At 42.5% G+C, this 25024-nt stretch overlaps 1 protein-coding gene across 4 annotated transcripts in view; it reads left to right on the top strand.

The window, feature by feature from the left end:
* The window catches only part of PLD1 (phospholipase D1), a 203876-nt gene continuing 178852 nt past the window's right edge, over nt 1-25024 (top strand). For 2 of the 4 annotated variants that reach the window (XM_060150002.1, XM_060150001.1), the window contains exon 1: nt 15-750. In XM_060150002.1, the coding sequence (XP_060005985.1) occupies nt 666-750 (85 nt within the window). In that variant the 5' untranslated portion in view covers nt 15-665. Of the gene's footprint in view, nt 751-18669; nt 18775-25024 lie in introns of those variants that run through there. The other 2 variants (XM_060150004.1, XM_060150003.1) reach the window with 2 other exon arrangements.

Below are 25024 nucleotides of genomic sequence, written 5' to 3'. Positions count from 1 at the left end.
TCCAGTGGTGCCAGCTGCGCCCGAGCCCCGAGAATCCGCCGCCACCGCGCAGGTTCCCGCGGCCGGCCGCCCTCGCCCCACAGGTAGGAGCCGCGCCGCGGCTGGGGCGCGCAGAGCTCCCGCGGGAGCCGGTTTCCGCTGCGCTCGCGCACCGTCCCTCCTCCCGCCAGCCTCGGGCAGCTGGCCGCTCCCCGCCCAACTTGGACGGAACCTTGGCAGTGGCGTCGGCGGCGGGCGCCAGCTTCGTGCGGCCTCGCGGGAGCGGCCTCCCTGGCAGCCTCCGGGGTCCTCCTGTGCACGCCTTCGTCCCGGGTTCCTGCAGAGTCGACGCTGACAACTTCGGCGCTCACTCTTGCCGGGGCGGGCGGCTGTGTGGCGCGCAGAGCCGCGCTGTCTCCGGGCCGAAGTTGGGGGCGTCCTCTGCAGGATGTGCCCATCTCCCTCGCCGCGGGGGCCCCCAGTACAGTGTGTCCGGTGACCCCAGGTCATCTCGCGCGCCCGAGGGTTCGCGTGCGCTATGGGATGACCGGGATGGCGGGCGCGATAGGACCAGCATCCCGGACCAACCAGGAAGTGCTGCGTTCCGAGGCTTGGAGCCCAGCCCGCCAGATGAACGGTCCCGGGCGTGTGGCCACACAGCTGCCCGCTGCGGGGCCCACGAAGTGATGACGCCGGGGTCGGGCAGGGCAAGGTGGGGGGCAAGGAGCTGGGCGTGTGTGAAGGGACTTGTTTTTCTCGCTCCAGCTCCAGGTATGTGGGACTTAGGTCTCAGATCCAAGAGCGTGGTGCTCCAAGCCTTGAATAGGATTTTGTTAAGCCCTTCAGAGCTACCCTTGTAGAATCAGTCCAGAGCTACCGCCACGCCTATATTTGCTCCCTCTCCTAGTCTCCGATTATTGCCTTCTTTACGTCCTCTGTGAAGTACTAAACGCAAGTAGATTCTTACTGACCATAAGGGTTTCTGCATTTGATTATCACTAGGTTTTTCCCCAGAATGAGGAGTTCCCTTAACTTTATCTGCCAGGCCTGCCTGTTACAGTTTAGATCGCCCTTTGAGTGCTTTCTCAGGGCTTTGGGGAGACCAGGTGTCCAGAGTCCTCTGTGCTGTGTTAAATGACCAGTTAATGGTGGTGCAGTGAAAGTGTAAAGAATGGAAAGAATCTACAGCTTGAACTATTAACAGGCTCCACAATTACACACTGCCTATTTGAATAAGAATTTCTTAAATTCTTATTAAATTTTTAATAGTATTAAATGTTTTGTGATAACATACATACAAGTGAATTGTACACAGGCTTTTAGCTTGAATTTGTACACAGCCTTTAAATGTTGTTTGAGGATCTTTTCACTAATTGTCTGAGCTCCCAGCCTGTCTTCTCAGGATCTAGTGTAACTCACAATCCATATAAAAAGTGTGAGTAGTTATGGCTTTGAGGAAAGTGTGTCTTCACCATGTTTGTTCCTGATGTCAGAATATTTGTGAACCATGGCGAGAAGTGCTGTCTAACACTCATTTAGGCTTGTTGATGCACTTACAACTAGGTCGTGGGGGACCCTGCTCCTTAGAAGTTGTCTGATTACTAAATATGTGTTTCTTAATTGAAAATCATTTGTTATAAATTTCATTTACCTTTAAGTTTTACATAGTTGTTGTTTTTTTTGTTTTTTCTTTGTTTTTTTTCTTTTTTGCGGTACGGGGGCCTCTCACTGTTGTGGCCTCTCCCTTTGCGGAGCACAGGCTCCAGACGCGCAGGCTCAGCAGCCATGGCTCACGGGCCCAGCCGCTCCGCGGCATGTGGCATCTTCCCAGACTGGGGCACGAACCCATTTTCCCCTGCATCGCCAGGAGGACTCTCAACCACTGCGCCACCAGGGAAGCCCTTACAGGGTATTTTAGTTATTTTATTTCACTTTATTTTTATTGTGCTAAGATACACATAACATAAAATTTGTCATTTTAACTTTTTTTTTTTAAATAAATTTGTTTATTTATTCTTGGTTGCCTTGGGTCTTCATTGCTGCTTATGGGCCCTCTCAGTTGTGGAGAGTGGGGTCCACTCTTCGCTGCGGTGGCTTCTTCTGTTGCGGAGCACGGGCCCTAGACACACGGGCTCAACAGTTGTGGCTCGCGGGCACCAGAGCGCAGTCTCAGCAGTTGTGACACAGGGGCCCAGCTGCTCCACGACTTGTGGGATCTTCCCAGACCAGGGCTCAAACCCGTGTCCACTGCATTGGCAGGCGGATTCCTAACCACTGCGCCACCAGGGAAGTCCTTATTTTAACTATTTTTTGGTATAATGTTTAGTGTCATTAAGTACTTTAATATTATTGTGTTACCATTGCCACTATCCCTCCACAAAACTCTTTTCATTTTTTTTAGGCTTTTAATAACATTTTAATGATAATGATTGTAATTCAAGCTTTAGTTTTCTCACTAAGCAAAGTTTGAGTTCCTTCTCATAGCTTTAGAGAAATTCACTTTTAAAGAAGAAAATTGAAAAGCTGTAGCCAGACTGTGTTTAGTAAATCTTACCTCCATCAGGAAGGGTCTAATACATTACTCTATGAGGATAAACTCGTGAGCTATTTAAATTTGTGTGTAAAGGTACTGTGAGGTTTAACTATTAAGTGGGAGAAACAGGTAAGGGAGTTTTTTGGTTTTGTTTTGATTTTGTTTTTTTGGGGCCACACCGGGCAGCTTGTGGGATCTTAGTTTCCAGACCAGGGGTTGAACCCGCACCCTGGGCAGTGAGAGCTCTGAGTCTTAACCACTGGACCACCAGGGAATTCCCTGGAGTTATTGTTGATAGTTTCCTCTCCTTAATCTCTAACAGAAAAATGAAATACTTTTGTCTCCTTAGCAGTGCAGTAGCATGTTTCTAAATTATGCTTGAGCTCAGGTTGTGGCAGCCTTTTAGTAACTAAAAGGAGTTTGCTTTTTTTTAATATAAATTTATTTATTTATTTAATTTTGGCTGCATTGGGTCTTCGTTGCTGCGCTTGGGCTTTCTCTAGTTGTGGCGAGTGGGGGCTACTCTTCGTTGAGGTGCTAGGGCTTCTCATTGCTGTGGCTTCTCTTGTTTTGGAGCTCGGGCTCTAAGCGTGCTTGCTTCAGTAGTTGTGGCATGCAGGCTCAGTAGCTGTGGCTCGCGGACTCAGTAGTTGTGACTCGTGGGCTCTAGAGCGCAGGCTCAGTAGATGTGGCGCATGGGCTTAGTTGCTCTGCGGCATGTGGGATCTTCCCAGACCAGGGATCAAACCTGTGTCCCCTGCATTGGCAGGCAGATTCTTAACCACCGCGCCACCAGGGAAGTCCTCTAAAAGGAGTTTTGATCAAGCTAGCTGCTAGGTGTAGCAGTTTCTTTTCCACTGTAGGTGTTTTTAAAGATTGATGCCAGAGGACCCAGCACATAAGATATGGCCCTTTAAACTCTTAGTTTGAGTCATTGTGTCTGCGAGAGAAGCTGTAGCTGTGCGAGGCCTGGTTTTATGTTTATAATCCTTTAAGTCTTAGCACCACAAAATAAAATGTATTCTCCCACCAGGGTATGGGTAAATGTTTTTGCAGGGTTAAAATGAGAAACTTGTAACCTAAATTTCCCATAAGCCTGTGACATTTCTGATTAGAAAAGGAGTGGTACAAATCATATCTCATGCTGCAGTGGAAATGCCTTCCAATGTGTTAGTTTCCCTAAATGCACACAGTGCAGTGTAAAATCTGGATCTCAGATGTTTTAGTGCTAGGTTATCAAACAACAGTATATGGATATGTAAGTGTTTCATACTGTCACAGTTATTTTTTTCCTTTGTGTTGTGAAAGTTGCTTAATTTTTGAATTTATTGAACAAATATTCTGGGACAGAATAACGTGATTTGCTTATTTAATCAACACTTAAAGGTGCTTACTGTGCGCTAGGTACTATTCTAAGCGATTTACAAACATGAATACATTTTATTCTCAAAACAACCCTGTGAAGTAGGTAATAGTCCTACCATCCCCATTTTATAGATGAGATAATTTGAGGCACAGCGAGATTATACAGCTAGCCCATGGCAGACCTGGGATTCCATCCCAGGCATCCTGAACCCAGGGTTTTGGCACTGCTGTCTCATCAGAAAAATATAACCCGAGATTCCACCCTCCTAACAGATGAACTTTTTTCATACTGTTATATTCCTATCTTGTCCTTGTCCTCAGGGATAAATAATTTGACATAATTGCAATTAAAGTACAACTCAGAGAATCAGTTCAATGCCCTTATTTTTCAGTAGAGGAAATTAAAGTGGAGTGTGGTTATGTCCAGCTCTGTGAGCACTGGGGGAGGGTCCTGGAGACTTTCTACTGGTCTCCTTGCCTCTTGATTGTAAGGAGTTTGGGACAGGGATCCTGAGAGGACCTGGGGAGGCCAAGGTGTGTATTTTGGTGGGGGGCAGTATTTGCCAGTCGTGGGGAAACTCTTCAACATTTTAATAATCATTATGACCATTCCAGAGCCAATCTGCTAAATAAAGTCCTGGGTTATGTTCCGGGCAGATGGAGCAGAAGCTTGTGGGCGACTGTGGGTCCTGGAAAGTCTTGCTGCTCAGGGCTTCAGAACCCCAGATTCTTTCCCCAGCTGCTGGTGATGCCTACCTATGACCTCAGGCTCCCCTCTGGATAAGAGGAATATTTTATCCTGTACTCAATCATTTTTTGAGCTTTTTGGATCTAGAGTCGGGAACCTTTTGAAAGCCTCTGACGCACAAAAGAAAATGAGCCAAGTGCAACATGGAAATAAAAATAACTTTGGTTGTGGCTCTTTTGTTGAGAGAGGGAGAGACTTCTAAGGGCATAAACTGCCAAACTTTATATTAAGGACAGGAAAATCAAAGTTCAATATTCAACAGTGATTTTTTTCAAAGTCGTCTTTTGCAGAGAGTAGGTTACATTTGGATGAAGGGGAATAAAGAATAAACATGGACAAGGGAAGGTGGTGGAGAGGGAGAGAGGAGCCAGCACAGGGGAAGACAGGGTGCTGAAACCTTCGTCAGCTCTTTACACAAGCCCGGGCTTCCGTGTGGTTCCTCTTAACAGTGCCCTTTGAAATGTCAAATGTAGTTGAGAATTATCTTTTCTTTGGTTTATCTTGACGTGATTATTTATTATTTTTTATTGAGGTTACATAGATTTATAACGTTATGTAAGTTTCATGTGTACAACAGTATATTTCTACTTCTGTATACACTACAGCCACCAACATTTTGTTTCCATCTGTCTCCATAGAGTTGACCCCCTTTACCCATTTCACCCTCCCCCACCAAAGCCTGGCCCTTCCCCTCTGGCAACCGCTGCTCTGTTCTGTGTATCTACGTGTTTGGTTTGCTTTGGTAGGTTTGTTCTTTTTTTTGCTCTTTTGTTTGTTTTTTTTTAATATTCCACAAATGAGTGAAATCATATAGTATTTGTTTTTCTCTGACTTATTTCACTTAGCATAATACCCTCAAGGTCCATTTATATTGTGCAAATGGTGAGATTTCATCTTTTTTATGGCTGAGTTATATTCCATTGTATATACCACATCTTTTTTATCCATTCATTCATTGATGGGCACTTTGGTTGTTTTCATATCTTGGCTATTATAAATAATGCTGCAATGAACATAGGGAGCATATACCTTTTTAAATTAGTGTTTTGTATTCTTTGGATAAATACCCATAAATGGGATAGCTGGATCATATGGTAGTTAGTTCTAGTCTTAATTTTTTGAGGAACCTCCACAGTTTTCCAAAGTGGCTGCACCAATTTACAGTCCCACCAAAAGTACACTGAGGGTTCCCTTTTCTCCACATCTTCACCAACACTTGTTATTGCTTGCCTTTTTGATAATAGCCATTCTAACAGGCATGAGGTGATATCTCATTGTGGTTTTGATTTGGATTTCCCTAAGAATTAGTGATGTTGAACATCTTTTCATGTCCCTGTAGGCCATCTGTATGTCTTCTTGGAAAAATGTTTATTCATCTCCTCTGCTCATTTTTAAACTGGGCCATTTGTTTTTTTGTTGTTGAATTATATGTGTTCTTTATATATTTCGAATTATTAACCCCTTATTGAATATATGATTTGCAAATATCTTCTCCCATTTAGTAGGTTGTCTTTTTGTTTTGTTGATGGCTTCCTTTGCTGTTCAGAAGCTTTTTGGTTTGATGTAGTCTCACTTGTTTATTTTTGCTTTTGTTTCCCTTGCCTGAGGAGACATATCCCAAAAGATATTGCTAAGACCATTGTCAAAGAGCATACTGTCTGGGCTTCCCTGGTGGTGCAGTGGTTGAGAGTCTGCCTGCTGATGCAGGGGACACGGGTTCGTGCCCCGGTCCGGGAAGATCCCACATGCCGCGGAGGGACTGGTCCCGTGAGCCATGGCCGCTGGGCCTGCTCATCCGGAGCCTGTGCTCCGCAACGGGAGAGGCCACAACAGGGAGAGGCCCGCGTACCACAAAAAAAAGGAAAAAAAAAGAGCATACTGCCTATGTTTTTTTTCCTAGGAGTTTTACAGTTTCAGGTCTTACATTCAGGTCTTTATCTTGAAGTGATCTTACTTTTGCTTAAAACTATTGCTAATTAACAAAGCATGTGGACAGGGAGATACCAGGGAACTTTAGCCCCTGCTTAGGATCTTCATACCAACCTAGTTTGTTTTTGCTTACACTAGTTTTATATGAATGAATTTTACATATAGCATAATATTAGAATCACTGGGTTTGCAATTATTTTATCACCCATCTTCCTTGTGAGAGGTCACAGACTGTGTTTTTGCCACTGTCCATTGTAGTGTTCAGTAAGTGTGAGCAGAATCAAAGGGTGCATTTAAAGGATAAAGCAAGATGGTGTGATTCATTATTCAAAATATGTAAATATTTCCCGAAAAGAAGGTTTTCGTAGTGAATGTTTTACTTATTTATTTGTTCTGCTGTGCCATTTAACTAGTTTTAGAAATAAATTTATAGATGTGGAGTGGACAGTCTGTGGCATTTTGAATTAGCAGCTGTACTCATTTTATTGTCCTTTTCCTGCAGTGTTTTCTACCTAAATTCTGATGAAAGAGTCCTTTGAAGTAAGGATATTGGGGAGGTAGCAGTGGACTGAGATGCAGGTTCCAGAATCCTATTATCCTAAGGAAAAATAAAATCACCTGATAGGATATTGTAGATGCTAAATATTTCAAAGCTAGGAACACAGAGCAAAGATTTTTAACCCTAACCCTCACCTCACCTCAGTCCCAACCCCAAGCTGCCAGTGTCTTGGCTGGAAATGCAGCGTGATGAGACAGTGACAAAGCAAAGCGGATCTTGTAAAGCAAGTAAGGTAAATAACAGTAAGACACAGTTGAGCCGCACAGGTTCCTCACTAGGAGGAATAATGACCACAGGCCTTGTCCTAGGAGCCAGAGAGCTAGGATTCAGATCCTGAGAACTCTAGCACCATGTAGCCTGAGCCAAGTAACTTAAAAATCCCCTATACCGGGCTTCCCTGGTGGCGCAGTGGTTGAGAGTCCGCCTGCCGATGCAGGGGACACGGGTTCATGCCCCGGTCCGGGAAGATCCCACATGCCGCGGCGCGGCTGGGCCCATGGCCGCTGAGCCTGCACGTCCGGAGCCTGTGCTCCGCAACGGGAGAGGCCACAACAGTGAGAGGCCCGCGTACCGCAAAAAAAAAAAAAAAAAAATCCCCTATACCTGTCTGTAGAATTGGGATAAAAATAGTACCTATCTCATAGGATTATTGTGAGGACTACAGGAAACGATGCCTGTAAAGCATTTAGCGTAGAGCCTAGAACATAGAAATGACACAGTAAATTTTAGGTTCCCCTCTTTCGCATCGCCCTCCCTGCTCCACCCCAAATCCAGCAGGAGTGACATCCATAAATAACCAAGCAAACTGGAATCACTGCTGGAGGAGACATGGAGGTGGGGCCCTATGGGAATGTGGACGAGGGAGAAATTAATTTTGCCCAGGAGGAATTCCTGAGTGAGAATGACATTCCATGAGACCCCAGTGATGAGAAGCAGTAGGAAGACTTCTGGCAGCAGAGCTGGTTACAACTAGGGAGAATGGACTGTATGCCGTTGCCAGTCATACTTTTTGGGTATGTGTTTTGACATTAGGTAGAAAATTTGATTTTTCTTAATTTATAAGCATAGGATGGCATTTAGTAGAAGCAGGATTCATTGCTCTTTACCAAGGAGCGCCTGTATAGAGGTGTATTTTTATTTTTATTTTTTTGCGGTACGCGGACCTCTCACTGTAGTGGCCTCTCCCGTTGCGGAGCACAGGCTCCGGACCCGCAGGCTCAGCGGCCATGGCTCACAGGACCAGCCGCGTCGCGGCATGTGGGATCTTCCCGGACCAGGGCACGAACTCGCGTCTCCTGCATCGGCAGGCGGACTCTCAACCACAGCGCCACCAGGGAAGCCCTAGAGGTGTATTTTAAAAATGTATTTAGAATTAAGAATAGAGTGCACTCTCAAGGTGAGAGTGAACTAGCACGTGCTGTGTTGGAAAAATATCCCTCCCATCACGTTCTTTAGCTTTACATTAGATTGGAGGAGGGCATCGTTGGCACCACCAGCTTTATTAGGGTGTGGGTAACACGTATCTGCACCATCATGGATGGACGTGTAAACTGTGTGTCAATAACCTAGACCAGCACTTTTCACACTTGAAGAAAAACATTGTCGTTACTGTTCCCCGCCCTGCCCCCAAGAACTGCTTTTCTGAATGAGCTCTTGTATGAAATCCCAGTATGTAAAACACCCCAAGCACAGGCATTCTTGATGAGTCCTAGATGGGGCCAGTGAGCCAGCTGCTTCCTCCCATCCCCCTCCCCACCCACCTCCTGGCACCAGCTGCCCCTCAGCAGCTGGAACCGTGGGGCTCCTAGGAGCAGATGTGAAGACCGTACATTGATTGTAGGGAAGAGAAGACTAAGACCTGAAGAGGGAAAGGAAGGGAAAGGCAGTGGACTGTTTTTTTAAAAGCTTTTGCCAGTGGTACGCAGGAACTGGCTCATGCTGAGAGCTGGTTTTAAATTCTCAGGAATTTCATGAGCCAATGTTAAACATGACATTATGAAACATCATATAGCCTAAGTTTAGATTTTAAACTTACACTGAATACATTATATTGAAAACAAAGGTAATGTCTCCTGAATTTGGAGATGTGGCTGGAGGGAAAGGAATACACCTAGTTACACAATGTTCTTAACTGTATTTTCCTATTAGCTGGTACAGTTTTGGTTTCATATGTATATATTTTTATTTCAACTGCATTCACTTTATTTTTTTTCTTCCCAACCTGTAGAAGATTTTTTTCTTTTCCTTATTTAATTGCATTAAATATGACATCTATAATGGCATTGAAGATAAGTGGTAATAGCTGTCAATCTTGTTTCATTCCTATTCCTAGGAGAATACTCTCAAATTCTCCATAAATGATATAAGCTATACATTTTTTTTTTTTTTTTTTTTTTGCGGTACGCGGGCCTCTCACTGTTGTGGCCTCTCCCGCCGTGGAGCACAGGCTCCGGACACGCAGGCCCAGCGGCCATGGCTCACGGGCCCAGCCATTCCGCGGCATGTGGGATCTTCCAGGACTGGGGCACGAACCAGTGTCCCCTGCATCGGCAGGCGGACTCTCAACCACTGTGCCACCAGGGAAGCCCAAAGCTATACATTTTTTAGATAATCTTTATTAGACTATAAAATTTTACTTCCCTTTTTCTTTTTAAATAATTTTTAAAATTATGAATGGACACTGAGTTATACCAAATGCTTTTACTGCATTCACTTCAGTCCTTGATTCTGTTCGTTTGTAGAGATAGGATTCTTCAGACTCAACTTTCCCCTCCAGGACAAGCTTGCCCTCTCCTCACTCCCAATCACAGTCATTCTGAGATCTGGCTAAACAGAATCACCTGGGAACTTATTTAACTTCAGATTCCCAGGTCTGTCACATTCCTACTAAATTGGGATTCTTGGGCTGGGGGAGACTCAGTGCAGTATATAGTGAGTTCCCTTTGGGTTTTGACGATCCTCCTGTGCACCTGCTTGGCCCTTGTGGGCGCTCGCTGCCCAGCCCTGGGGCCTCATGTGCCCTGTATAGTATCAAGTCATTTGGGCTGCTGGGCCCTGGCCACATTGCACAGGAGTCTTGATTTTTATGTTTGGCCTCAAATTCTCTTCCTGTGAAACAGCTTTCAGAGGCTGCCTCTTTGCCCCATGCACGTGTTTCTCAGATGAGGGTCTGATTCCCCGCACTCAGTGCTTTTGGGGCCTAGCTTCCCAGCTAAGGACACAGCTCTGCGTGGTGCTTGGAGACTAGCAGGGCCGTTGGCTGTGCTGGGTTTACTTCCACGTTGGCCTCAGATTTCACCTTTCTGAACTACAGTTGCCCATCTCTGGGGATTGTCAGGAGGTTTTTGTTTCTGGAACACACCAACCTGGTTCCATTTTAGGGCCTTTGCATTGTGCCGTTCCCTCTGCTAGGAACACCCTTCTCCCAAGTCTTTGCATGGCTTGCATCTCTTTGACATTTGGGTCAGTGACAAAAAGTTCACATATTACCTGTCTGGCAAGTCTTTCCCGACCATAAAATCTGCCTCCCCGATCCGTCCGTATTACCTCGCCCACAGCCTCATCATCCTAGCATTTTACCGTGGGTGATTTTCACCCCAGCACTTATCACTATGAATTTTTCTTCATGTCTTGTTTTCTTAAATATTGAGTTTCCTACATAAGAACATAAGCTCCATGAGAGCTAGGATTTGCCTGGCATGTAGTGTGTGCTCACTAATTACTTGTAAAATGAATGCCTCTCCAAACTGCTACATAAGTATGTGATGTTAATGTGAACCCTGGGTTCCCAAGTGATTCATCTGTTTTCGCAATAGTTCTTTCCTGACTCCACAGATGTTACTTTCATGACAGAGATTCATTGCTGAGATATTACTGCCGTTTGGAACAATGGCCACTCTCAACTGATGGGGAACAAAGTCTTTTGTTCTCTGTGTGAATGTTAACTTTCATTTGCAGAGAGAGCGTAAGGGCTTGATTCAGCTCTACCCATTTGTCCTGTGGGTGATTAATCTGTGATAAAATGGATCAGTTAAACATGAAAGTAGTATAAAATAAACCTGATCGATTTTCGGAATCTCCTGTTTCCCTCCTTTTTTGAGTTCTACCGGAGGTGGTGTTTGGGTGGGGTTATGGGGGTGAGGGGGAGTGTGCATCACTCTGTAAGACTCCAGGAGGCCAGAAGGGCATGTTGGAGAGGTTTGTCCTATCTGATCTCACAGGGAACAGACTTGACGAATGGGGAAGTAATTTTTGCAGATCTGTGGCCAAGAAAGGCCAGTAGGGCTGGCAGTGAAAGCCATCACCTTGTGTTTGCAATGGTGCTGCTCCTGCTGGTGCTGGTGAGTTTGTCAGCAGAGTGTTTTGTCAACAGAGCGCTCAGCATGTGCTTGTGTGGCTAAGACGTGGTTCCCACATAGAGCTTGTGGTCTAATACAGTCAGTTGAAGTCACGCAGCTCAATGCTGCTAGGCTGCCCGAAATGGGCTGGTGTTTTGTAATGGTAACTTGTCCCAGTTTTTCATGATAGTGATTTCAAACTGCTCTGGGTTTCAGAGAGGCAAGCTAGGATTGGAGCAGCGGGTGGGGTCAGAGATATATATATTTTAAAGATTTTTCAAAAAATATTTATTTATTTATTTGGCTGCACCGGGTCCCAGTTGTGGCACTTGAGATCTCCAGTTGCAGCATGAGGGATCTTTTAGTTGCGGTATGCATGCGGGCTCTAGTTCCCTGAGTAGGGATCGAACCCGGACCGGCTGTATTGGGAGTGTGGAGTCTTAACCACTGGACCACCAGGGAAGTCCCTATAGGGTCAGAGATATAGAGAGCAGGGCTCTGGAGCTTCTCTGAACTCTACTGTTAATAAAAGCATCTCATTAAAAAAACATGATTTTGTATATTTACCTTTTTAAAAATAAACTTTTTGTTTAAGGTTTATAGAAAAGTTGCAAAGATGGTATACAGTGTAAACTATGGTTTCCTATCTTACTAACAACTTACACTGGGATGGCACATTTGTTATAAAGAACCAATACTAATGCATTATTATTAAAGTCCATACTTTATTCAGATTTCCTCAGTTTTCTCTAATGTCCTTTTTCTGTTCCAGGATCCCATCCAGGATACCATGTTACATTTAGTTATCATGTCTCCTTAGGCTCCTCTGGGCTATGACACTTGCTCAGATTTTCCATGTTTTTGATTAACTTGACCGTTTAAAGCGGTACTGGTTAGGTACCCCATAGGTATCATGTAGAATGTCCATCAATTAGAATTTTCATGATGTTTTTCTCATGAATAGACTGGGGTTATGAGTTTTGAGAGGAAGACCACAGAGGTGGTCTCATCACATGTCAAGAGTACACACCAACAACATGACTTATCACTAGTGATGTTGACTTTGATCACCTGCCTGAGGGAGTGTTTGGAAGGTTCCTCCACTGTGAAGTTACTCTTTCCCCCCCTCCCAATACTGTACTCTTTGAAAGGAGGTCACTCCGCACAGCCCACGCTATTGAGATGGCGAGTTATACTCCACTTCTTCGGTAGGGACAAGCAGCTGCATAAATGATTTGGAATTCTTCCAATTCCGCATGGCAGATTTGTCTTTTCATCCCCACTTGTTTATTTATTTAATTATTTGTATATATCAGTATGGACTCGTGGATATTTATCTTAAACTGTGGGTTATAACCCAGAACCATGTTATTTACTTATATTTGGCTTTTTAAAGATTGTATTCAAACAAAAACATTCTGCTGTTTTAAAATGTTAAAAAAATATTGTTCATATATATAGTTATATATATAGTTTTCTATATAATGTTATGATATGTAATAATTATTTATATAAAAATAAATATACATATATTTATCTTTCCCTCTAGTTTTCCTTTAAATGTCCTATTTATGCATTTATTTATTTGGGACAATGAAAAGCAAGTTACCACTTAGGATTTAATCATTTTGTTTCCATTATTTTTTGCAGGAGTGAAATTAAGATATAAATATTTATGTTTTTTGGGGAGTGGTAGAGGTCAAGGGCATTTCTTCCCCCCATTGTGTACTGAGTTTGCACTCAATTCTTTGAATTATTGCTTAGATCACCTATATGGCGATTTACACTCATCTGTCTTCCTAAAACGCCTTAGGAAGTATAATAACGTACAGGGATTTAGGAATAATTTTTGTCCTTTTTGTCTTCAGATTTTTCTTAAATAGAAACTTTGAAAATGCTACTCAAGGTACTATTCTTCTCACTGCTGGAAAAATGGTAGATTTGTTACAGGAATCCCCCCATCAGTCTTCTACGCCTTCTGTTTTCTACAACCAATCTCCTATGTGCAGTTTTTTTCTCTAGTAAAGCATATAATTTAATAAACTGTATGTAAACTTGTATCTCACCTTTTATTTTTTGGAATTTTTGAATTTTATTTTATTTATTTTTTTATACAGCACATTCTTATTAGTTATCCATTCTATACATATTAGTGTATACATGTCAATCCCAATCTCCCAATTCATCCCACCACCACCACCCCGCTGCCACTTTCCTCACCTTGGTGTCCATACGTTTGTTCTCTACATCTGTGTCTCAATTTCTGCCCTGCAAACCGGTTCCTCTTTACCATTTTTCTAGGTTCCACATATATGTGTTAATATATGATATTTGTTTTTCTCTTTTTGACTTACTTCACTCTGTATGACAGTCTCTAGATTCATCCACATCTCTACAAATGACCCAGTTTTGTTCCTTTTTATGGCTGAGTAATATTCCATTGTATGTATGTACCACATCTTCTTTATCCATTCGTCTGTCAATGGGCATTTAGGTTGCTTCCACGTCCTGGCTATTGTAAGTAGTGCTGCAATGAACTTTGGGGTGCATGTGTCTTTTTTTTTTTTTTTTTGCAGTACGTGGGCCTCTTACTGTTGTGGCCTCTCCTGTTGCGGAGCACAGGCTCCAGACGCGCAGGCCCAGTGGCCATGGCTCACAGGCCTAGCTGCTCTGTGGCATGTGGGATCTTCCTGGACCGGGGCACAAACCTGCGTCCCCTGCATCGGCAGGTGGACTCTCAACTACTGTGCCACCAGGGAAGCCCTGTTTGTTTTTTTAATATTGAGCTGCATGAGCTGTTTATATATTTTGGAGATTAATCTTTTGTCCGTCGATTTGTTGGCAAATATTTTCTCCCATTCTGAGGGTTATCTTTTCATCTTGTTTGTAGTTTCTTTTGCTTTGCAAAAAAACTTTTCAGTTTCATTAGGTCCCATTTGTTTATTTTTGTTTTTATTTCCATTACTCTAGGAGGTGGATCAAAAAAGATCTTGCTGTGATTTATGCCAAAGAGTGTTCTTCCTATGTTTTCCTCTAAGAGTTTTATAGTGTCCGGTCTTACATTTAGGTCTCGAATCCATTTTGAGTTTATTTTTGTATATGGTGTTAGGGAGTGTTCTCACTTCATTCTTTTACATGTAGCTGTCCAGTTTTCCCAGCACTACTTATTGAAGAGACTCTTTTCTCCATTGTATATCCTTGCCTCCTTTGTCATGGATTAGTTGACCATTGGTGCGTGGGTTTATCTCTGGGCATTCTATCCTGTTCCATTGATCTATATTTCTTTTTTTGTGCCAGTACCATATTGTCTTGATTACTGTAGCTTTGTAGTATAGTCTGAAGTCAGGGAGTCCGATTCCTCTAGCTCCGTTTTTTTCCTCAAGACTGCTTTGGTTATTCGGGGTCTTTTGTGTCTCCATACAAATTTTAAGATTTTTTGTTCTAGTTCCGTAAAAAATGCCATTAGTGATATTTGATAGGGATTGCATTGAATCTGTAGATTGCTTTGGGTAGTATAGTCATTTTCACAATATTGATTCTTCCAATCCAAGAACATGTTATATCACTCCGTCTGTTGGTATCATCTTTAATTTCTTTCATCAGTGTCTTATAGTTTTCTGCATGCAGGTCTTTTGTCTCCCTAGGTAGGTTTATTCCTGGGTATTTTATTCTTTTTGTTGCAATGGTAAATGGGAGTGTTTCCTTAATTTCTCTTTCAGATTTTTCATCATTAGTGTATAGGAATGCAAGAGATTTCTGTGCATTAATTTTGTATCCTGCAAATTTACCGAATTCATTGATTAGCTCTAGTAGTTTTCTGGTGGCATCTTTAGGATTCTCTATGTATAGTATCATGTCATCTGCAAACAGTGACACTTTTACTTCCTCTTTTCCAATTTGTATTCCTTTTATTTCTTTTTCTTCTCTGATTGTCATGATTAGGACTTCCAAACTATGTTGAATAATAGTGCTGAGAGTGGACATCCTTGTCTTGTTCCTGATCTCAGAGGAAATGCTTTCAGTTTTTCACCATTGAGAATGATGTTGGCTGTGGGTTTGTCGTATATGGCCTTTATTATGTTGAGGTAGGTTCCCTCTATGCCCACTTTCTGGAGAGTTTTTATCATAAATGGGTGTTGAATTTTGTTGAAAGCTTTCTCCGCATCTATTGAGATGATCATATGGTTTTTCTTCTTCAATTTGTTAATATGGTGTATCACATTGATTGATTTGCATATATTGAAGAATCCTTGCATCCCTGGGATAAATCCCACTTGATCATGGTATATGATCCTTTTAATGTGTTGTTGGATTCTGTTTGCTAGTATTTTGTTTTGCATTTTTTCATTTTTTCATCAGTGATATTGGTCGGTAATTTTCTTTTTTTGTATCTTTGTCTGGTTTTGGTGTCAGCGTGGTGGTGGCCTCATAGAATGAATTGGGGAGTGTTTCTTCCTCTGCAATTTTTTGGAAGAGTTTGAGAAGGATAGGTGTTAGCTCTTCTCTAAATGTTTGATAGAATTCACCTGTGAAGCCATCTGGTCCTGGACTTTTGTTTGTTGGAAGATTTTTAGTCACAGTTTCAATTTCGTTACTTGTGATTGGTCTGTTCATATTTTTATTTCTTCCTGGCTCAGTCTTGGAAGGTCATACCTTTCTAAGAATTTGTCCATTTCTTCCAGGTTGTCCATTTTATTGGCATAGAGTTGCTTGTAGTAGTCTCTTAGGATGCTTTGTATTTCTGTGGAGTCTGTTGTAACTTCTTTTTTTCATTTCTAATTTTATTGATTTGAGTCCCCTCCCTCATTTTCTTGATGAGTATGACTAATGGTTTATCAATTTTGTATATCTTCTCGAAGAACCAACTTTTAGTTTTATTGATCTTTGCTATTGTTTTCTTTGTTTCTATTTCATTTATTTCTGCTCTGATCTTTATGATTTCTTTCCTGCTACTAACTTTGGGTTTTGTTTGTTCTTCTTTCTCTAGTTCCTTTAGATGTAAGGTTAGATTGTTTATTTGAGATGTTTGTTGTTTCTTGAGGTAGGAGTGTATCACTATAAACTTCCCTCTTGGAACTGTTTTTGCTGCATCCCATAGGTTTTGGATTGTCGTGTTTTCATTGTCATTTGTGTCTAGGTATTTTTTGATTTCCTCTTTGATTTCTTCAGTGACCTCTTGGTTATTTAGTAACGTATTGTTTAGCCCCCGTGTGTTTGCGTTTTTTACGTTTTTTTCCCCTGTAATTCATTTCTAATCTCATAGCGTTGTGGTCAGAAAAGACATTTGATATGATTTCAATTTTCTTACATTTACTGAGGCTTGATTTGTGACCCAAGATGTGATCTATCCTGGAGAATGTTCTGTGTGCACTTGAGAAGAAAGTGTAATCTGCTGTTTTTGGATGGAATGTCCTATAAATATCAATTAAATCTATCCGGTCTGTTGTGTCATTTAAAGCTTGTGTTTCCTTATTAATTTTCTGTTTGGATGATCTGTCCATTGGTGTAAGTGAGGTCTTAAAGTTCCCCACTATTATTGTGTTACTGTCGATTTCCTCTTTTAATAGCTGTTAGCATTTGCCTTATGTATTGAGGTGCTCCTGTGTCGGTTGCATAAATATTTACAATTGTTATATCTTCTTCTTGGATTGATCCCTTGATCATTATGTAGTGTCCTTCTTTGTCTCTTGTAATAGTCTTTATTTTAAAGTCTATTTTGTCTGATATGAGAATTGGTATTCCAGCTTTCTTTTGATTTCTATTTGCGTGGAATATCTTTTTCCATCCCCTCACTTTCAGTCTGTATGTGTCCCTAGGTCTGAAGTGGGTCTCTTGCAGACAGCATATATATGGGTCTTGTTTTTGTATCCATTCAGTGAACCTGTGTCTTTTGGTTGGAGCATTTAATCCATTCACGTTTAATGTAATTATCAATATGTATTACCGGGACTTCCCTGGTGGCGCAGTGATTAGGACTCTGCGCTCCTAATGCAGGGGGCCCGGGTTCAATCCCTGGTCAGGGAACTAGATCCCACATGCATGCTGCAACTAAGAGTTCGCATGCTGCAACTAAGGAGCTGGTGAGCCGCAACTAAGGAGCTCTTGAGCCGCAACTGAAGGAGCCCACTTGCCACAACTAAGACCTGGTGCAACCAAATAAATATTAAAAAAAAATGTATTACCATTTTCTTAATTGTTTTGGGTTTGTTTTTGTAGGTCCTTTGCTTCTCTTGTGTTTCCTACTTAGAGAAGTTCCTTTAGCATTTGTTGTAGAGCTGGTTTGGTGGTGCTGAATTCTCTTAGCTTTTGCTTGTCTGTAAAGCTTTTGATTTCTCCATCAATTCTGAATGAGATCCTTGCCAGGTAGAGTATCTTGGTTGTAGATTCTTCCCTTTCGTCACTTTAAATATGTGGTTTTCGACCATAATCTCTTCACATGTTTTCTCGGATCCTTTCTCTCTCTCTTCTCCTTCTGGGACCCCTATAAAGGGAATGTTGTTGCATTTAATGTTGTCCCAGGAGTCTTTTAGGCTGTCTTCATTTCTTTTCATTCCTTTTTCTTTATTCTGTTCCGTGGCAGTGAATTCCACCTTTCTGTCTTCCAGGTCACTTATCTGTTCTTCTGCCTCAGTTATTATGCTACTGATGCCTTCTAGTGTATTTTTTCATTTCAATTATTGTATTGTTCATCTCTGTTTGTCTGTTCTATAATTCTTGTAGGTCTTTGTTAAACATTTCTTGCATCTTCTTGATCTTTGCCTCCATTCTTTTTCCGAGGTCCTGGATCATCTTTACTATCATTATTCTGAATTCTTTTTCTGGAAGGTTTCCTATCTCCACTTCACTTAGTTGTTTTTCTGGGGTTTTATCTTGTTCCTTCATCTAGTACATAGCGCTCTGCCTTTTCATCTTGTCTACCTTCCTGTGAATGTGGTTTTCCTTCCACAGGCTGCAAAACTGTAGTTCTTCTTGCTTCTGCTGTCTGCCCTCTGGTGGATGAGGCTATCTAAGAGGCTTGTGCAAGCTTCCTGATGGGGGGCACTGGTGGTGGGTAGTGCTGGTTGTTGCTCTGGTGGGCAGAGCTCAGTAAAACTTTAATCCGCTTGCCTGCTGTTGGGTGGGGCTGGGTTCCCTCCCTGTTGGTTGTTTGGCCTGAGGCGACCCAACCCTGGAGCCTACCCCAGCTGTTTTGTGAGGCTAATCGTAGACTCTGGGAGGGCTCACCTCAAGGAGTGCTTTCCAGAGCTTCTGCTGCCAGCTTCCTTGTCCTCCCGGTGAGACACAGCCAACCTCAACTCTGCAAGAGACCCTCCAACACTAGCAGGTAGGTCTGGTTCAGTCTCCTATGGGGTTACTGCTCCTTCTCCTGGGTCCCGATGCACACACTACTTTGTGTGTGCCCTCCAAGAGTGGAGCCTCTGTTTCCCCCAGTCCTGTCAAAGTCCTGCAATCAAATCCCGCTAGCCTTCAAAGTCTGATTCTCTAGGAATTCCTGCTCCCGTTGCCGGACCCCCAGCTTGGGAAGCCTGACGTGGGGCTCAGAGCCTTCACTCCAGTGGGTGGACTTCTGTGGTATAAGTGTTCTCCAGTTTGTGAGTCACCCACCTAGCAGTTATGGGATTTGATTTTATTGTGATTGCACACCTTCTACCGTCTCATTGTGGCTTCTCCTTTGTCTTTTGGTGTGGGGTATCTTTTTTGGTGAGTTCCAGTGTCTTCCTGTCGATGATTGTTAGCAGTTAGTTGTAATTCTGGTGCTCTCACAAGAGGGAGTATCACCTCTTTTTAAAGCACTTAAAAGTCTAATGTATAGCTGACCCCAACATGCTCATTGAACTGACTTAAAGTAGAGGAGAGAAAGATCCTAAAAATATCTCATTCCCTTTACTTCTCTTAGTGTTTTAGATTTTCTCTTGTATTTCATTAGTCAATTTTGTTCTAAAGTGCAGTGCTTTTCAGTGTTCTTGTTTCTGTGCCAGTTCATACACACAGAAATACTTTAGGGAGTGGTTTTAGTCACACGGAAGTGCCTCTTTTTTTTTTTTAATTGAAGTTGTGGGTAGATAATTATACTTGGAGACCATTTGGGCCAGGAAGATGCTTCTGAGTCAGGTGTTTGCTGGTGGCTTAGTGTGTGGTGGATTCCCCAAGCAGCCCTACTGTTCTGATGCCCCACGGAGGACTCAGTACTCCACCTTCTTCCTCTTTCTTGAGTAGGCATCAGGCTTCTATCATCAGCTCCTTCTCCGCTTCGGGCAGGGGAGTTTTCTTGTCCCTACATGGTCAAACTGGGACTGTCATGGCACAATGGAAATGAGCCAAAAGGCGGTAACATATACTAAAATATGGTAAATCATTTCAGGTTTTAGTATAATATAATGTCACCTTTTCCTTATATTTTTGTTTATAGTGCGTGCAGAGGAGCATGCCCTAGGAATCATTAACTTACTGACCTCACTGGGCAGGATATGGGTCTCTTTCCACCATTGTTTTATTGTTTTGGGGCATGTCTCATACTTCTGTTGCATGGTTTTGTTGCTAAGTAAGTCTGCTTGGTTTTGTGGTTAAGCAAACCTGCTTTCTTGAGTGATCATTAACTTACAGGCGTCTCCCATACTTATTTCTCTACTTACAATCCCCTAATGGGATTAACTATTTAATCACCTACTTTGTCCCTTTACTCTGTCTCTATCACCAGCATGACTGACACCATCAATGGCAAAGTAAACTCTAGCCTTTGGGTCAGTTCCCAAGAAGATCAGGTAATATGCCTAGAGCTGGACCTTGAGATCTGGCCAGATAGGTGTGAAGAATTTTCTGTTACAATCAAATAAAGGATACAGTATTAATTTAGAACATGTTGAGAAGTCATTATTATACTGCATGGTAATTAAGCACAAGTTAAGCATAAAGGATAAGCACCTCACTTAATTGACTGTAATTAGAATTATTTTAACACAGCCAGAGCACACATTTCACTTTCATCCTTTCCCATCAAACCAGTGCCTGTGTTGACGGACACCTACTCCTGATACCATCCAGGATTTTTTTCTCAATTTATTTGTTGATTCACTGAGTCATAGACCTTTAATCTGATGACTTCTATACAGTAAAAGTTTTCTTACACCTTGATTTCCTTGGGCCACTGGCTCAGGAAGGCTATGAAATTTATCCATAACTTAAAATGACCATATGTTCCTTGAGCAGGAATGACTAGAAATGATGAATGTAATTTCTCTTCTTTGTTGTGGCTCACAGCCACTCTGGGTCTGGGGCAGGGAGGGAGGGGCATGGCTTCAGATAAGGCCTGGGCTTCCTTGCCTTTGGGGTCCTCTTCACCATAGCCCCCAGAGCTGATGCAGGGCAAGAGAGATAGCACAGCTCTGGGGCAGAGAGGATGGTGACTCCCTCAGCTGGAAGTAGGTCCTGAATTGGTCTCTGGGCTCACCAGCCACCCTGGAGCCTCTTCTCCTCAGAGCGTAGGCCTGGAGGACATTGTTGCCCAAAATAGAGTATTGATTTTCTTCAAAGTGTAGATCCATTGCTTAATGCTGCAAAAAATGGCTTTAGAGTTATATTAGTAAAGGATGTTTAAGTGATCGTGATTCATTGAAAACACCCTCATCATTTAGTTCTGCATCACACCCCTCAGCATTTTAATCAGTTCACTTTGATCTCAATCCAACTCATTTTCCTACTATTGCTGATTGTCGACTGGAAAAAATACACAACCTAAAAGTTGAGCATTCTGTTTTATTTGGCGGCAAAACTGAGGACTTATGCCCCAAAGACAGCCTCTCAGCTAGCTCTGAGGGACTACTCTGAAGAGGTAAGGGACATCAAACGGAACATCAAAAGATTACTGTTAATTAAAGAAAACCAGACAGCTCAAGTTAATGAATTTAGCGCTTTTCTATGTATGGGAAGATGCAAAAGTCTGGGCTCATTGATATTATTCCTTTGATATACACCTTCACTATCTAGGGCCAGTATCCTGCTTTTCTCCATCCTGAATCCCCTCAGGGTGCACGGTTGGGGGCAGCTGCAGTCCTTGCTGGTTCGGTGGTTGCCACATCCTTTGTTTACTGATATGGCAGGCAGTATTTTTCCTCCACATGATTATACAACAGTAGGACAATCTTACTACGCAAGCGTGGGTATTACCTGGATTCAGTGGCCTGAGTGCTTTTTCCTTCCCTTTAAAGTTTCTTTAGGTTTCACATTTTAAGAGTCAGTGATATTTATATTTATCTATTATTTCTCATTTTACAAATAAGTCATGAAAAAATGGAGAACGGGTTTTACTATTCTCACATGACAGCCATCACAAAACTCATAAGAAAGAACAGCACTTAAGGACTAATAAGCCTCTAAAAACTCCAAAGATTGAGAGAAAAGGAATGAACTCTCCAAAATTTAGCCAACTTTAGTCAATAGGAGGCTCAAAATAAATGAGAAACTTAAAAACATTCACATCGGTACATGTCAGTTTTTTCATATTAGGATATTTGCATATGTTTTGGTCAAAAGCTGCTTACTTAAAAACTATGCATTCAAGAGGAAGATATCCACAATATAGTATAATGTGTTTTTAAAAAGACAAGCTTCTGAGTTTGCCTCTAAAAATCATTCTGTGTGCATAATTTACTTGTTAATAGTGAGTCTCGCGAGAAGTTTGAAGAACACGCATTCAGTGACTGCTTATTCTTCAGTTCCTGTAGGATTTCTCACTTCATGCAGACAGGGCGTCTCTAAATAAACCTTCTTGGCCAGATCAACTAATTCATCATTTTGAAGATGACAGATTGAAAATGACCTGATTTGTTTATTGTACAATCTGACATTATTAGGTAATGTAAGTGCATTTCCTATTCCATGTAGCTTTTTATGCACGGATTTAAGCAGTCTAAATTCCCTATCACAAACTGTGGACGTGCTGCAAAGAACTCTGGGCTGATATTTAGGATAACCTGAGTTCTGGTTTTGTCTCAGCTGCTAACTTGGTGTGACCCTGGGAAATTTATTTCGGGAAATTCCACTGGTACTCTTATCTGTTTCAGGCCAGGCCTCTGGAGCTGGGATGAATTAATCTTAATCCTCGCCACTGCCCTCGGGGGATTTACCGTCTAGTGCAGTGGCTCTCAGACTCCACTGTGCCTCAGAATCCCCTGGAGGGCTCATCAAAACAGAGTACTGGGCTTCACCCTAGAGTTTCTGATTCAGTAGGTTGACTGAGCAGAGAATTTGCGTTTCTAACAAGTTCCCAGATGCTGCTGATGCTGCTGGTTTGGGGCCCACGATTTGAGAACCACTGATCTGACGGTTTAGCTGACACATCTGTAACCACAATTCAAAGATTAAATACTGTGAAATAAGTACAAGTAATGTGCAGTGGGAAACGGAGTGTGGAGAGGTGGGTCAAAAGATTAATGACCAGCTGGAGATCTGAGAAGCCCTAATGGAAGAGGGAGAGGTTAGGCAGGATCTTGACAGGTGGATAAAGCCTGAACAGGTAGGGCATTTTGGGGGCTGGCATCACACCAAGCTCCTGATGGGAGGGAGAGTGCCGAGTGTATGTGCAAGTAGGGGTAGCATCCAGCCTAGGTGGGCTGGAAGGTTGGTGTGGGGCAAGGAACAACCGGAAACAGATGGAATTGAGAATGAGAGAGTTGGAATTGTAGACTAAACATGCTTTTGGTTTTTGAATTTGGGCGGCAAGGGAACAGCATGATCAGAGCCATGCTTAACAAGGGCAGCTCCGGCACTGTGATTTCAGGAATGACTGGGGTTTAGGCCGCTTAGGAATTCCAAGCAAGAAGAGCATGAAGGTGGGAAGCATGTCGTTGTGGGATGGATTTGTGCAGAAGCCACAGATTTGGTAGTTGATTGGTTCCTGGGGATGAAGGAGATGGAAAGGTCAAGAGAGATTGAGGATTCAAGTCTGAGTTGTTGGGGAGGAAGGAGGGTGGCTGGATCTCTCGGGGGAGGTAGGTTGGATAAGAAAATGAACCTAGTGGGACCTTGGTTTCTTTAGGAGGGGACTGGATCAGATGCCCTTAAAGGTCTCTTTTTAGTATGACTGTAATCGATGTTTTGAGGGTTGTTGATTGGCTGAAATATTACAGAAGATATTTTTACAAAAAATAAATGGCTTATATATAACCGGTACTCATACATTTGTTGATCGGTTTGTCTGGGTTCATCATTAGCTCTAAAATATTTACATCTGTAAATAGACTTCTTTTTGAGCTTTTCTTCATTTTGCTTATAGTTTTCTTAGTGTGTCGACCTCCTCTTCCTCCATTTTATGTACTGTACATCTTTTGGATATGTGTTCTACACACATATATATTTTTTATTTTATTTTATTATTATTATTATTTTTTGTGGTACGCGGCCCTCTCACTCTTGTGGCCTCTCCCATTGTGGAGCACAGGCTCCGGACGCGCAGGCTGAGCGGCCATGGCTCACGGGCCCAGCCGCTCCGCGGCATGCGGGATCTTCCCAGACCGGGGCACGAACCCATGTCCCCTGCATCGGCAGGCGGACTCTCAACTACTGCGCCACCAGGGAAGCCCTATATATATTTTAAATGAGTATAGCAAATATTTTAAACCTTTTGGACTCATTCTTCATTATAATAATCACACCATGTATTGGTATGTTTGTGCACAACCCTGTCTTTCCCACTGGATTACAAACTCCTTTGAGTAAGAACACGTCTTATTCATTTTTATCTTCCCCACTGCACTCCTCATAAGTGCTTGTATAAAGTGGCCAGCAAAAGTTTGAGGGATTGGATTGAATCATTGAGTAAAAGTCAATTACTATCTGCTTCTTTAGCAAGAGACAAAATGGTTCAGGCAATAAAAAGTAGTAGTTTAAAGGGAAATGGAAATCCATGTATCTTGGGAGGCTGAAAGAGGAAACATTTAATTCAGTAGACTTTCAGGACTAGAATAGAGATATTCATGGACATTTTCGGAACCAGAAGCAGAAGCCCGTAAAAACGAGGAGAGTTTTCAGCTCTGTCTTAAATTAGCCCTTGAAAACGTTGTGCCAGACATTCTACTCTGGACCTCAGTCTTTTTCATTTGTAAGGTGGTGATTGTAGTAAATTATAGACTTTTATACCTCTCTGCATATCCTTTGGGGAGAATTCTAAGCAGAGGGAACAGCATGAACAAAGCATCAGAGATGGGAAAGAGTATGTGTATTCTTTGTGACCCGATGTGACATGCTAGGAAATGAAGCAGGAGAGGGAGGGAGAGGCCCGGGTTCAGAGAGCCATTACTGCTAAGATAAGGATCTTGGACTCTATCCAATGGGAGAGTCTTGTGCCAGGTAGTTTACTTGGGAATGCCATCTGGGGAGCAGGAGTGAAGGAACAGAAAGAGTCACACAGGGAAGGAGACAAAGCCAATACAAGGAGGAGTTTACTGAGTTGGCTATTGCTATAAGCAATTGGTTGCTTGTTTCCAAGAGATCTGCTTAGGAGAAGTCTTACGAAATGTGTCTCAACATAGTTCAGCTAGAGAAAAAAAAAGGAGTACCTTTTATTCATCTTTCTCGTC

This window comes from Lagenorhynchus albirostris, chromosome 5 (assembly GCF_949774975.1).
Source record: "Lagenorhynchus albirostris chromosome 5, mLagAlb1.1, whole genome shotgun sequence".
Taxonomy (NCBI): Eukaryota; Metazoa; Chordata; class Mammalia; order Artiodactyla; family Delphinidae; genus Lagenorhynchus; species Lagenorhynchus albirostris.
Note: the sequence above shows the minus strand (reverse complement) of the source record. Positions and strands in the feature narration are given on the sequence as shown.